The following is a 14,142-nucleotide window of genomic DNA, read 5'->3' on the forward strand; positions in this document are numbered from 1 at the left end:
ATTGATTATCCATGACTGGTAAGTTCTTTTTTTTCACTAGCCTAACACAGTTTTCTAAACATTATGTGTTAAATCACCACCAAAGTAAAGGGTGTTTGAGAAACCGTAAGGGCAGAATAAAAATTTTTTAATGAAAAATAACATGTCAGTTAATAATAGAGCTGACCTATGTTTAAGAGAGAAATTTTAATCATGTGCATATTAAATATTAATAACCTATCCTGTTATTGTTATAATAAGGTTAAGTAAGCTTCTCCATGCTTAAGGAAAGAGAAAAAGTAGGAATATGTAACAGTGAAAAAAAGCACTGAGAAGCAGAGACATAAGGAAAATGTGTCAACAATAAACAAGAGGAAATGAGAAAGAAGGAAAAGATGAAGGTGGAAACTAATCTCTATGTGTCATTATGACTGCCAGAGTACTGGCAAAGAAGCAGCATCCTTTTATTTCAATTTTAATCATTTCTGAATTTTAATACCCTGCTCCTTTTGTAATTCTCCTGGCATTCCCTATACGCATCCATCCCAGCCAAAACACCAGTGTAAATTAAATGGCACGCAACCACACCACTGATGTAGTTCTCCCAGTAGAACCAATTGAGTGACCAAAAAGCAGAGGAGGTATGACTACTTTATGTCCCCGTAGACCACTAGCCAATTAAGTGACTTAACGTTCTTCAATTCCTTTAATTTTGAAAAGAAGGGCAGTGGTTAGGTAACCCGGCAATATAGAGCCATTAAAAAAAAATAAAGCAAGCCAGTAGTAATACAATAATCAGTGACCATCAGGGCCTGGAAAAATGAGTTTGCTCTCACTGGCACTAAGGAGCATCACATGATTATTTAATTACAGCTCTAATTTTTGTCTCGTGGATGGCAACATATCAACAATTAATAGGGCAAATAGAGGAGACTGCATTTTTAAAGAGACAGAACCTATATGAAATACTGCTTAGAAATGCAATGTCTCAAGCAGGATAATGCTTCTTAAGGCATACCTTTCTTCATGCCACACAAATAAACAAATTCTATCGGTTTAATTTTCTTGCACTGTACTTAGAAAATTCTTTTAGAATGCTTAGAAATTAAGAACGACACCTATGAGTACTCTAATTGTCATGTTAAGTGAGAATGCAGAAGCCAGTTTCTCAGAGGACGTGCAATCCAAATAAAGTAAGTAGTGGAATCTCAAGTTTGAAATATAAAAATGTTATTATGAAATTATTACATCCTTTATATTAAAAAGATTATTACAAAATTCTTTAAGAATGGCCAAAAGGATTTTGGTATTCAGTAAGTCAAGTAAAAACAAAGAAAAAAAAAAGAAAGTCAGTAAGATACAATCGATGGGACAGAGATTGATTTTGATTGATTGATTTTACTATGAGATCTTCTTACTAAGACTACTGAAATTAAGGGCCCAACACCAACACTGTGGCATTCCTACACAGTACTGCTACTTAAGAAGCAAAAACCCAAGCCCTGAAGAGGACGTACCTACGGTCCATTGGAAAGCTTTGCTCTACAATGTTTAGCCACAGTTCCCACTTTGCCCAGTCCTGCAGGTGACCTCCGTGCAAACCACGGGCAACTATGGGGAGTTCAGTACTTGGAGCACCTTGCAGAATCTGCCTGATTATTGGAATCTGCAAAGGCATCAAAAGGAAAACTCTGATTTTATGTACCTGATCTTCCTTGCAAACTCACTTTCCCACAGCAATGCGTAGACCAAGTCACTAATTACATAGACGAATATTATCCATAACGCATTTCAGACACTATTCAACATCAGACGTGGGAAACACAAGTTCCAATTTTCCTCTAAACATCAAGGTGTACATGTGACAAAAAAAACCTATGAAACTACTATTAGATTTTTTTTTTAAATCTTACTTTTTAATATACAACCTAAACATGATTTTTCATTTTTTGTGCTAAATCTAGCCTTCGAACAAGCAAAGAAATACTGAGCCTGGGCCCTTGCACAGAAAAAGCCCTGATAAACAGAGATCAAGTATTATTGTAAAAAGAAAACTGCAAAAGAGATATTATTACAAGAAATGCTCCATTCCTCCTGAAAAATGTGAAAAATTAAGTTGTTTTGATTGAAGACATGAACATTCTGGATTGGAGATCTTAATCTATAATCTTAAAAAGAAAGCTGGCAAGCAAGAGCTTGCATGTAAAAGTATATATCATTCTTTTTATGCACTGGTTACTATACAGATAACCTGTCTCACAAAGACTGTAATTAAATGTCTAGTGCAGAGCGAACACTAAGAAGCATACAGTATTATTACATTACAATGAATCCTTAGAAGCTAAAACTTTCATTTTTTAAGTTTTAAGATGACTTTAATTATTCTTGAGACTTTTTATATTTATCAAGGAAGCCCACCCATGATGAAAAACACTAATGATTTAAAATCTTTAAGTATAGCTCTCCACAAAAATAGTAATTTAATCTTTGATTGTGAACATTTTAAAATCCACTCTGAAATTTATCTTCACATTATTTTTTGCTTGTTTTTTTCTGTCTGTGAGTTGTTGTGTGTGCATATGCTCTCGCTCTCTCACGCTCTTTCTCTCTTTTATTTAATATATAAGAATTGGGAACACAAGATGTGTTTGATATTTAAAATCTTTATGCTTTCTGTTTTTAATTACCTGTCTGTTGCAAATAGACATATTCTAAGTACTGTTACTGAAAAGGAAATACTTCTGCAGTACCTTCACTTGCGGGTTTCAGTTCAGAGTAACAGTTCTTTGCTCTAGTGCTGTACAATGTTTTCCATCCTAAGACTGATTTATAAACATAAAGAACTAATTAATCCTACAGTGCTCCATGAAATCTGTATTTTAGCAATTTTATAGGTGGGTAAATAGAGCAGAGGCATATTAAAGCCACATTTACAGAGATACTCTGTGTAGCAGCTTCCTCGTCTTTCACGCGAAATTGCGAGTGCCGCTTCAGGCTTCTGGAACTGAGAACTGCAGCAACGGCACAATCAGTGATTTACCAAAGAGGACACGTTTTGTCAGTGTCGGCACTGAGACCAGGCCCGAGGACTGCAGATACCGGGGACGATTAAGCGATGGTCCTCCAGGTAGCGTCCCCCCGTTGAGTGCATCACCACTCCTTGCAGGGAGCAGCAAGTGGAACGACACACAAATGATTGCTGCTGGCCAAATAAATCCTGCCAGAGCAGGATCCTGGGAAGAGGAGATGTGCTCTAGCTTTAAAGCCCTCCTTCATCTCCTCAGGTCACCTCATATCCTAATGTGCCAAGGGAAAGAGAGAGAGCAGATAGAAGCTGGGAGTTATGCAAGGCCAGTGCAGCTGATAGACGTGGCCCATCCTGATGTTTTGCTAAAAGGTGCCGTTTGGGTGACCGAGGGTCTGCCAGCCTCTCCTGCCTATCTAAACTGCCCTTCGTGAAAGAAAATTGTCGGATGGCAAGAGCTCACTCTCATGAAGCCATAGCCGTGGAGAAGAGTTACCAGCGATGCTCTAGAACAACATACCTGTAAGCTGGCCTACGCGCTGATGAAAAGACGCACTCTTACAGCTTATCCTAATCGTAGCATGCACACATACATACAGTCTGGAAGGAAAATGGATATCAGAAGAGATCGCTGTGTATGTGCATTCGTAATAAATAGCAAAAAGGCAACCGTGGCATATGTGCTAAGCAAGGAGTGTTAGCGCGCCACTTGTCCCATACAAACACCTAACAGCGATCCCCTGCTAGAATTATAAAAGCAAAGGTCTATGAATCTCCGCAGTGATACTCTTGACTTTCACCAGCGTGCAGGAGAGGAAAGTCAGGCCTAGCAAGCTTGTTACTATGCTCTGCTACAGTACTCTGCCACTGCTCTGCTATTACAACAACACTATCCTAGATTACACAGATTGAGAGTAGATTACAACCAACACAGGACCTAAGGACCAGATCAGAGCATATAAACAGGGTCAGTACCGTAACGTCGCTTTAAAATTAGTCTCTATCAAGGTTTATACTTATTGAGAACATCACAGTGCAGAAACCATTAGAAAGTCAACAACTGCAAAGCAACAAACGGATGCCAATTAGGTAACAAAGTGTTGGTGACAACTGTGGTAAACTGAGATGCCACAGGATGGCAAATGTCAGAAAACACCTACTTTTTCGAAGGAACCATTATAGTATATCCTTTCTGAAGTAACAGTTACAAGTTGTGGTCAGGCGCTGCAGAGAGTTCACGATACAGGTACCACTCACATGGGAACTGACATACGAGTTAACTTAATGCATAAGCTAATTTAAATATCATAATTTCAGAATCTTAGCACAAAATGGACCTCTCAGGTAAAGATTATTAATGGAATCCGCTGGCAAAGAATTTAGGGATGCTTTTGCAAACTGTGAGCTATTCGCACTAAGGTTATCTGCAGGTTAGCAGCCAGCTACTTGGACTCATTAGTCCAAGATAAAAAGCAACATCAATGGGGTTTTCTGACGTGGACTTTATAAAGTTGCAAAATTTTAGTATAACAAGCAATAAGAACTGTAAGTGACTCTTTAACCGTCAAACTGTTTTACTTTTTTTTTTTAGAATCAGTAGCAACTTTGTGACAACTAAAGTTTAAAAAATGCACTTGATTGCATAGTGACAGATTTGCAGAACATTTTTCATCACACACACATATGTGCTTTCAGTTATTAATAAAATGCTTCTGCCCTTAATCTGCCGTTGCCTGAATATACAATTTCAGTGACTCGGATAGACAAATACTGTTAAGGAATTCTGTTTTCCCTATTTGAAGTGCAATTGAAACACACCAAGTGAAACTGAATACTGTATCTTTAAAACTGGCTTCTGCATGCCACATAAAGGAATACAGAATCCTTTTTCTTTAAAGTTCCTCTTGGAATGGAATGACAACAAAACTTTCTCTTCTTTTTCCTCCTTTTTCTTTTACCCCCCGCCCCCTTTCCCCTTTTACACAAGGAAGACTCAGCTGCCCTGGATAACACCACAGGTAGATATTAAAATGGAGACAGCCATTATTTAGTGGTGACAGGAATATAAATACATGCACTAACCTATAAACCGGTGTTTACTTCAGGAAAGTAAGTCATATTTTTCCTCTGATTGCTGTGCTGTCAGTTTAATGCAGCGTAAATAAACAGTAGGTGCATGATAGCTTTAAGTAGAAAGTGTTCATTCCACAAGAGGAGCAGACTACTGAAGCCTGATGCCTATAATGGCAAAAGCAGAACTTCCATTTTACCTGGAAATATATCCTCCCAGGCTAAGAGATTTGTGGCTTTTCTATTAAATTAATTTGTCAAAATTCTATGAAAAATGTTACATACGCAAAGGACTTTACCAAAAACATTCATTTTTGCAGCCCTCAGCTTGAACCATTTGAAAAAATAAAAGCCAATCACTCCTCTGTAATTTCATCATCCCATTGCTCTAAATGAAAGCTTTATATAATCAACCTAATATAACAGAAAATAAAATGACATATAGAATTGCCTATACTTTGAGTTACTCTGTTCTTATAAATATATTCCCTGACTGAAAGTAAAAAAATTCCCCTTTGGAAAAAGCAATGATTTCTGAGAAGATTGTATATACACTCTACATCTATTAACATAAATTATAAGAAAGTAAAATGTTCCAGATGTGTTTAAACTGTTGTAGAATGAAAGTTTGTGCCTTCATTGGATATATATTAAATATATCTAGAGAGAGCAATGGCAGTTATGTACAGGAAGGCAATAAAATCCTTCAGTAGAATCTATGTTAAAATAGCGTAGATCTTAGAAATATGACTAAAACTTTTCAAAAATCATATTTCCTCCATTTTAAATTCATAAATCTGCTTTTAATGACATTTTTTCAATATACTGCAATCTATTTTGTTAATAAATAGAGGAATCTGCTTGGCTTTTTCTCCAAATACAGCTGGAAACCTTAAGAAGGACTTCAAATTTATCTATGACACTCAGATTAAAAAACAGGTGACAATAGAAGTACTTCTAAAAATTGAGTAGCTGACACAATATTTGATTGTTAAAACATTTGTTTTTTCAAGAACGCCAAAATACCCCAGCTTCATTTTCTAAACTGCAGTCGCACGCTTCTAAACCCCTCTCCACCCAAAACCAGAAATGCAGCGTAAGTTGGTGCGCGTTCAAGACTTTCCTACCCTCCAGATGCTGTTGCGACGAAGGGGTGAGTGTGCCCACGTTCCCCGGAGGATTTGGCGTTCGGGCACCCGTCGGATGCTTACGGGGCAGCGGATGGCACCATTTGGGAGTCCCAAAAGAGCTGCAGCAATCAAGGCAGGTGCCGCCCGGCTGACCTCTGGGGCCTACGCTGCAGAGCCCAATGGGACCCTCCTCAAATGCAGATTTGGGCTGCTGAGATAGATCCTCTCTGTTTCTCTCTCGCGCAAAACAGCATGTGCCATTAGTGAGCCACAGACCGACTTTTATCTGCTTTATAGCTTTCTCAGGGGTACGGAGCAGGTTAGGATTTATGCATATCGCTAAAATAACAGGAGTCCAGAAACAGAAACTGTGATAGTTACTTTCCTATTTAAAGCATCAACAAGAAAGAGTCTAAAAAGGAAACTGCTACTTTTTTAAAGTGTACGCACAAAAAGCATTCCATTTAAATATTTTTTGTTCCAGTAAACTCTTTTGCATACAAAGGACTTATTTATTACATATTTGAACTTGTGGGAAAAAGAGAAGGAATGCACTGATTCCTGAAATAACTCTACAGGCTTTTTGGAAACTTTACTCTTGTTCTTGTTCTACTCAGAATAGTCTTATTCCAGGGAAGGAGGAATTCCTTGGAGCCAGTTGTTTCTTTTCCACTAGCTGTTTGTATTCAAGAGTGGGCATATATAGCATATTAACCAACGATTTTAATTTTTCTTCTATTGCCTTATAATGTGTGTGTGCTATCTGTTCAGATGCACACTTACACTTGCACACGTTACCTCTTCTGCTTGCTCTTTTTGTTACCTACTCTACGTGATTACACATTTCTGCACAAATCATTACTTCGACTTGAAAAGCAAGGTAATACCAACAACAATCTGAAATGGAAAATGAAATGGAAAATGAGCGTATGCGTAAATGTATTAAAAAGCATATAGGAACACGGGATTGAAAAGAGCACTCTAAAATTCTACAAACAGTGCTGCAGAGTAATGAGATGATACAAATTACAGAGAACATCCTACATTCATGCCTTTACACTCTATGCTTACTGTTGCAAGTTGTTTTTTGAATAGTGCGCCTGATTTGACACATTTCTATCTAGTGAGTGTGTTAAATGCTTGAAGAGATAGTGAAATATCCAAGCATTCCTTGTGCTAACTAAAGTTGAAATTTTACACTTATTGTAACCTTTTCTAACAATGTGAGAAAAACAGAGTAAATATATTAAATTTGTTTCACAACAGATGCTTAGGTTGTTAATATTTAAGATGCCTATTCATGCTATTCCTGTCTGCACATTTGTCAAAAATGTAAGCTTGAATGCTAATGTTTGCCAGCAGACTACAGCAGACAAATATATGAATGTACTATACCAAAATAATATAAAGTAGAAATAAGGGACGGCTGCTAACTCACACCCAAGAAGCAGGGACTGCAAGGAAAGGGTCCTGCTAGATCATACGCCTTAGAGTCTGTGAATCTGAATTTGTGAGTTATTTTCACGGAAGCACCGCACTCCGTTGGAGCGAACAAAAACCGATGGCGAGCTTTCGTCATTTTAAACGCATTTCAGCTTAGGAGCTGGTGCGAAGTGTTTCAGCGAACTTGCGTTTTAGCGAAGTTTCTCCAGCAGGCAGCGAAGCCTGGAGCCTGGCAAAGGAAAACTTAAAACCGGGCAGGTGCCGCCTGTCAGGAGCGCTCCGCCCGGGCAGCGGCCGGAGACGCCGGCAAAAGGACGGCGACGGGGGCACAACCTCGGGCGGCGGTTTTGCCGGCGGAGCGGAAAAAATCAGAATAAAAGCGCGGAGCACGGACGGGGTTGTGGGGGAGGCGCTGGGGCTGCTGCGGCCCCCCGCACCTCCGCACCGCACCGCGCCGCGCCGCGGGGGAGCGCGCAGCTCCGCGCTGGCGCCCGGCGGCCTCGCCGCGCCCGCGGCCCACGACGGCTCCCTCCCCCCCTCCCGCCTTCCTCGCCCCGCGCTCTCCCGGGCGCCGCCGGCCGCGGTGCCCCGCGTCGGGGAGGCGCGCGGGGCCGCGCGAGAAGTTTGCCAAACTTTTCGGACGGCTCGTGGTTTTTTTTTTTTTTTTGTCCTCCCTCTCGCCCCCGCGGGGCGGCGGCGGCAGGTGCGCGGCCGGGCGGCGGGCGGGCAGCGGCGCCCCGTCGCGGAGCCTCCCCGCCGTCCCCCGCGCTGCCGGCGCCGGCCCTGCGCGCCCGCGCCCGCCTCCGCGGCTTGTGCCCCCCGCGCTGCGCTGCCCCGTCTGCCCCCCCCCATTCCCCCCCCACCTCCTTCCCTCCCTCCCCCCAGAGAGGCCGAGGAGCGGGGAGCGACTCACGCATGGGAGCGCGGCGGGCGAGGCCGGCGACACCTCCGGCTTCCGAGGCGCCGGCGAAGTTAATTGCACTGAAGTTCAAGTTGTCTGTTCACCCATCGGGAGTGGGCGTTTAAAGGAAGGAGAGCGAGGAGGAGGAGGGGGAGGGGGGAAGGGGGAGAGTCTCTCTCTCTCTCTCTCTCTCTCTCTCTCTCTCTCTCTCTCTGTGTCTCTCTCTGTGTCTCTCTCTCGCGCACACACACACACACACACGCACACACACGCACACGCACACGCGCGCACGCACACGCGCGCCTGCCCGCTCGGCTCCCCTCCCGAGCTGCCTGAGCGAGGAGGAGCCCGGACGGAAAACACCAGGGCAGCAGGTACCGGCGTGGGGCAGCTCTGCCTGCGCGCGCGTGTGCGTGTGTGCGCGCTCCCCTCCCGGCCGCCGCGCACGGCGCCCTCGGGCGGGGTGCGGTGCCCCCGGGGGAGGGGGCGGCGGTGCCGTCGGGGCAGCGCGGGCGCGGGGAGCCTGGGTTGGGGCGGGGGGGGGGGGCTGCGCGCCGCCCTGCGCGGCAGCGGAGTGGGGGGCGAGCCGCGTTTTTGTGTGTGTGTGTGTGGTGCCTCCTCCTCTCTGCTCGCTGACTCGGTGGGAGTGCGAGAGGTGGGGGGTGTGTGTGTGTGTGTGTGTCCCCGCCGCCCCCTCCGCCGCGCAGGGAGCCAGGTAGGACACACACACACACACACACACACACACACAGAGCAGCGAGAAAGGTCGGAGCCCCCCGCGGAGCACCGCGGCCCCACCGCTTTCCCTTCCCTCCTTCCTCCCTCCGCTGCTTCATTCCCGCCCGCGGCTGCCCCCGCGGGAAGGCCGCGCCGGCGGGGCCGTTTCGGGCCGGGATGGCACCGCGCTGCTGCGGCGAGCGGCGGCGGCGCAGGACCGGCTCTGACGGCGCGCAGCTCCGCGGCCGCGCAGGCGGCGGGGGGCTGCGGGGCGAGGGCCGGCAGCCTGCGGAGGGGCCGCGCCGCGGTGGTGGCGACCCGCCCGAGCCGGGCGGCAGCGGGGCCGCGCCGTCGGGGCCGGCAGCGGCAGCGGGGCCGGGTGCCGCCGCGCTTCACCCGCGGTTCCCTCGCCTGATGTTTCACCTGGCACGACGTGCTCCACAGTACCGCTGTTTCGGAATTCTCTTTTTTTTTTTTCCGTTTAATTTCTCCTTGGGGAGGGACTTTTTCCTCTGTTCTTTTGTTTTTAAGACCTTCCTTCCCTTCTTCGCTGATGCACAGTTTGGAAGTGGAGTTCCTGGAGAGTGAACCTGGCAGTGAGGGCAGGTTTCCCTGAAAGCTGAGGCTGTTTCTTATTCCCTAGGAGCCTGAGAAGAGAGGGGACCCTGGATGTCAGCCCGATCTCCTTTTTTATTTATTTTGACTTTGTGGCAGATTTCATCTTTCAGCTCTGGGAATTGACAAATGCAATTCATGTAGGCACCTTTACATGTCTTACAAACAAGACTGACACTGTGAAGTTGATACGTCAACACTTTTCCTAGTAAACCAGTGGTATGCTCTTCTATTAATTGGTATTAGAAAGTGCAGCCTTGTAACACAGTTATTGAATAATCATTAATCCACGGAGGATACACAAGCCCAAAGGTTAATAATGGTAATAACAATTAATAATATTGACTTTGCTGGCAGGAAGAATACTTTCTCATAGTTATTATGAGGCACTCCCATTTATAAATTTGGCCCCAATACATTGGCTACCAAGTTACTGCAGCAGCAGTAGAAGTTAATTTAGCCTGTTATCTCCATGTTATTTGGCCTCTATATTTTTCTCCCTTTAAAATGTATCATGCACTGGCTGATTTTAAATAGAAATGCCAAGCCTTTAATCAATTCTGACATTTCCACTAGAAAACAATACCTAGCTCTGTTACGCAGATAAAAATTTCTTTGCATGTAGTGTTTTGGACCTGTTCATTTCTTGGAGAGGGCTTAGCTTTTTACGATCTTTAGGTAGTATGGGATGCTAAAAAGAAAGTGCAATGGGAACTTTCACACTTTTACAAGTACAGCTAACCATTCCTTAGAGCTTCCTCCTCACTGACTGACTGGTTGTCACGTTTTCTGTAGTCAAAGACCCATCTCCTGTATTTGTATCACACTCTTCTGCCTGGTTGGTCATTGAATCCTAATAGTAATCATGTTTCATGTCTCAGAAATCCAATCATCAAGTTATTCAATCTTATAAATTGCAACTAAGCTATTTGGGTTAGTCATGTTATTCCCACTTTAGAGTCAGGGAAACTGAAACAGGAAAATTTAATACATTTTGACTGAGGCCACACATGGATTGAAGAGTAGATCCAGGACTGGAACTGAATTATGGATTTAGATCATGCTACCACTTAAAGACGCCAAAGTACACTACGGAAAATGCCTCTTTAAGAAAGAATTCTAATATAAACCTTTTTTTTCCCCAATGATTTTATGTATTAATGAAAATACAAATTTTTGAGGTCACATTTCCTTTTCTACATAAAATATTTATCCAGATTTTTAGAAAACGTAGTGATACCTTTGAACTTCACAGGCAGTTTACTTTGGAAAGAAGAAACTTAATATGAGATTGTGTGCAGTAATGGAATCAGAATTGCTTATTATTAGGTGATGGTAAACAATATTCACTGGATGTCATGGGGTAATTACAGGCCAACAAAATATACTGTGAAGTTCAGTATTAGTATAGATAAGGTGCTATTGCTTACCTAGTGTGCACTGGTTTTCACTCTAATGCTTCGACAGTGCTTTCAGTATGAAAATAATTAGCATAGGTCTAAACATTGGAAAACATTCAGGATAACTATATATTGTGTTTGAAAGTTATGATTTATATCATTAAGCAGTGTGTTTTATAAAGTTGTCATTCATGTCAATGAAGCAAGTATACTGCCTGCCCTTTAGTTGTGGCATGCCATCAAAGCTATATTATGGTATGACTGAGCACAGATGGCATGCCTAAAAAAGCAGGTGTACAATGTAACTTTCCTATTACTGACACGTTGAAATTTCCTCTTCCTCAATGTCCACCACAGATGTTTGCTTGCCCAGCCTTCTACAAGAACTGTAGAAAGTCGTACGCATCTGCTCATCCCTGAAGTCTGGAACTGTACAGCCAAAACTCTCTACAGAATATGTGTTCATATATTGTATTTATGCATGTATTTATGCTGACAGCTACATTTTATCACTGAGTTTTTTCAGAGTGCTGATTTGAGGAAAGTGGGTGCAGATCTCATTCAAGTAATCATCCTCCAATACCACTAGTGTTACCTGCCAAAAATGAAAGTGGCATATGAATCACAATAATCCACTCATTAATTTGTGGATTCAGAGCCTGCCAAGGAACATCAGAAATCCACGTGATGTCCCTGAGTTTTAGGGACTTTGAAAGATGTGTAAAAGTGCATTTATCCAAAGACTGTCTTATTGATGACTTATCTTACTGATAAGGGCTACTGACATAACCTAAAGACCACAAGAACTGAAAATATTTATGTCCAAATCTTTCCCTTCCAGGCGGAATAGTGAAAGTGGTGAATCTGCCAACTGTAGCTATGTCGGAGGCCCTTCCTGAGGTGCCTCTTCTTGAGTGCTACTGTGACCTAGTGACTTGGAGATACACTTTTACTTAAGAAGAGCTATCGGATCCTCTGTGAAATATCACAGATGCTTTCTGATTCTTTCAGATATGCATATATCTTTATGCTTACACCTGAGCAGAGAGGGGTGGGGAGGGGAGCAGAGCAGGGAGTAGAGTGGGGTTAAGAGCATCCACATAGATCCTGCAAACAAATAAATACATGTATATTTTCTTTATCTGATGTTACTTGGTGCTTGAAATGGAATGATCAATATTAAGAAGAAATACTTCATTATTGTGTGCATACTTGAGAGTTATGTTGGTTGATAGAGAAGGCCATTTTCTGCCTGTCATTACAGATATTCAACAGACCTGTAACTCTGATCTGTCTTACACAAACCACACATCTCTCAATGACAAAAACTCTCAGTAATGCTCAGATACTGATATCATTCCCAAGTATATGTACCTAATCAAGTATGGCTTATTTTCAGCTCCTAGTATATTGCTAATGCTACAGTAGTGAAAAACAGTATGCGCTACCTACCACTTCTTATGATTCCTTGCTTTCTTTATGATTTACTTTAAGCTAAGCACGCCAGAAACTGAAAATAACATTTGAGCCTTTTCTCCTCTGACATAGGAAAACAACTGCCTAATTTCTGTAATCTGTTCATATGTTAGTACTTCTGAAACAAAGCAAAAAGCCTGCTCGCTATGACAAGGTCTGCCCATAGCTGTCTCAGCAGCTTAATGAAATGTTAAGGCCTGGTTTAAGTAACTACGCTCCAAATGTTATTAGTGTTATCTGTTGTAGATGAAAATGGCAGTGAACAACACAACCACACAGGAGTGGCCCTATGTGTGTATTGTATATCAAGTAACCGTGATAAGCTTTTTCAAAACCTTATTTGATTTTTGATCTCGATGGTGGCTCAGTGGAAGAGACTCAAATGACTTTTTCTGAACATGGCTGCAACTTTCACTGCGTCTCTGTAGTCACTTGACTATCTTTCTGAACATGTTGGTTAGCATTGTCCTCCTCTGCTTAGGTCTAAGCTACCTCACTATCTGAATGTCTTTCCTGAAAATTCATTCACTGAAAGGGGAATCATATGGATAATAGCAAATTCATCTGACCTTTTCCAGACTGACTTGATTTTCCTCCACTCCTTCACTGAGTGTTCATGTTTTCAGGCCCAGGACCTCAGTCCATTCAGCTTCTCTCTGAGGTGATAACTACTAGAGATGCTCCACATCTTCCTACAGAAGATCTTATTACCTAAATAAGTAAACTGCATCCTGTAGATACCTTCGTAAAACTTCTGCTTTACAGAAGAGAGAATGAACTTGTTACAGATGCATGAGTGACATCAAACGTGCTTCTGTTTTGCCTGATTGCCCTCTCAGCCTTCTGACAATCTGAAACTTTCATTTTGGAAGGGACTGAAGGAGTTGTGTTAATATTTGTATTTGTGTAACCACTTTTCCTGTACATTATCTGCCCTTCTCTGCTCTTCCCCTTTGGTGTCTGGTTTGTCTTGGCTGCTTTTTAAAGTTCTGTTGCCTCTAATGAGTGACTGTTAGATTAAACCAGTGAGGAGAAACCAGGTGACTGTCTCTACTTTTACAAATACAGGTTATGTATAATAAATTCAGATTTTACATCTATGCAAATTAAATCATCATATGATTCTGACTGCATGCATTTTTTATCAAATATGGCATATATTTCACAGGTTATATTTAACTTATACACATGTTGCTATTCTGAATACCTAACTAGAGGTTACAAGGTGTGCCACTAGATCTTAGTAACTAGGCTTATGAAACAAGAAGAAATACTAGAAAATCATCCTTTTTTTTGCATTCCTGACAAGTCCAGCAGAAGGGTTTTTCCTGTGCTAGATGGTAATATAAACATCTCACCACTGAGCTATTTAGAGACACAAGTACA

The 14,142-nt window shown here is 42.6% G+C and overlaps 1 protein-coding gene and 1 long non-coding RNA gene across 13 annotated transcripts in view; one reads left to right on the plus strand and one right to left on the minus strand.

Annotated features, from left to right (window-relative positions):
• Positions 1 to 8,993, minus strand: part of SATB1 (SATB homeobox 1) — a 93,873-nt gene extending 84,880 nt beyond the window's left edge. For 3 of the 11 annotated variants that reach the window (XM_068935375.1, XM_068935364.1, XM_068935361.1), the window contains exon 1: positions 8,561 to 8,685. Coding sequence is in view for 2 of the 11 variants with exons in the window: in XM_068935376.1 (XP_068791477.1) it covers positions 8,561 to 8,564 (4 nt within the window). In the remaining 9 variants the exon portion in view is untranslated. Of the gene's footprint in view, positions 1 to 6,201; positions 6,433 to 8,560 lie in introns of those variants that run through there. The other 8 variants (XM_068935372.1, XM_068935377.1, XM_068935376.1 and 5 more) reach the window with 7 other exon arrangements.
• Positions 8,787 to 13,884, plus strand: LOC104145068 (uncharacterized). Of its 2 annotated transcripts, none has more exons than XR_011139673.1 (2): positions 8,787 to 8,922; positions 9,909 to 13,884. It is a non-coding gene; the product is annotated as an uncharacterized lncRNA (long non-coding RNA). The 2 variants fall into 2 exon arrangements; XR_011139674.1 differs by having other exon boundaries at positions 8,833 to 8,922; positions 9,797 to 13,884.
• Positions 13,885 to 14,142: the final 258 nt, after the last annotated feature.

This window comes from Struthio camelus, chromosome 2 (assembly GCF_040807025.1).
Source record: "Struthio camelus isolate bStrCam1 chromosome 2, bStrCam1.hap1, whole genome shotgun sequence".
NCBI lineage: Eukaryota > Metazoa > Chordata > Aves > Struthioniformes > Struthionidae > Struthio > Struthio camelus.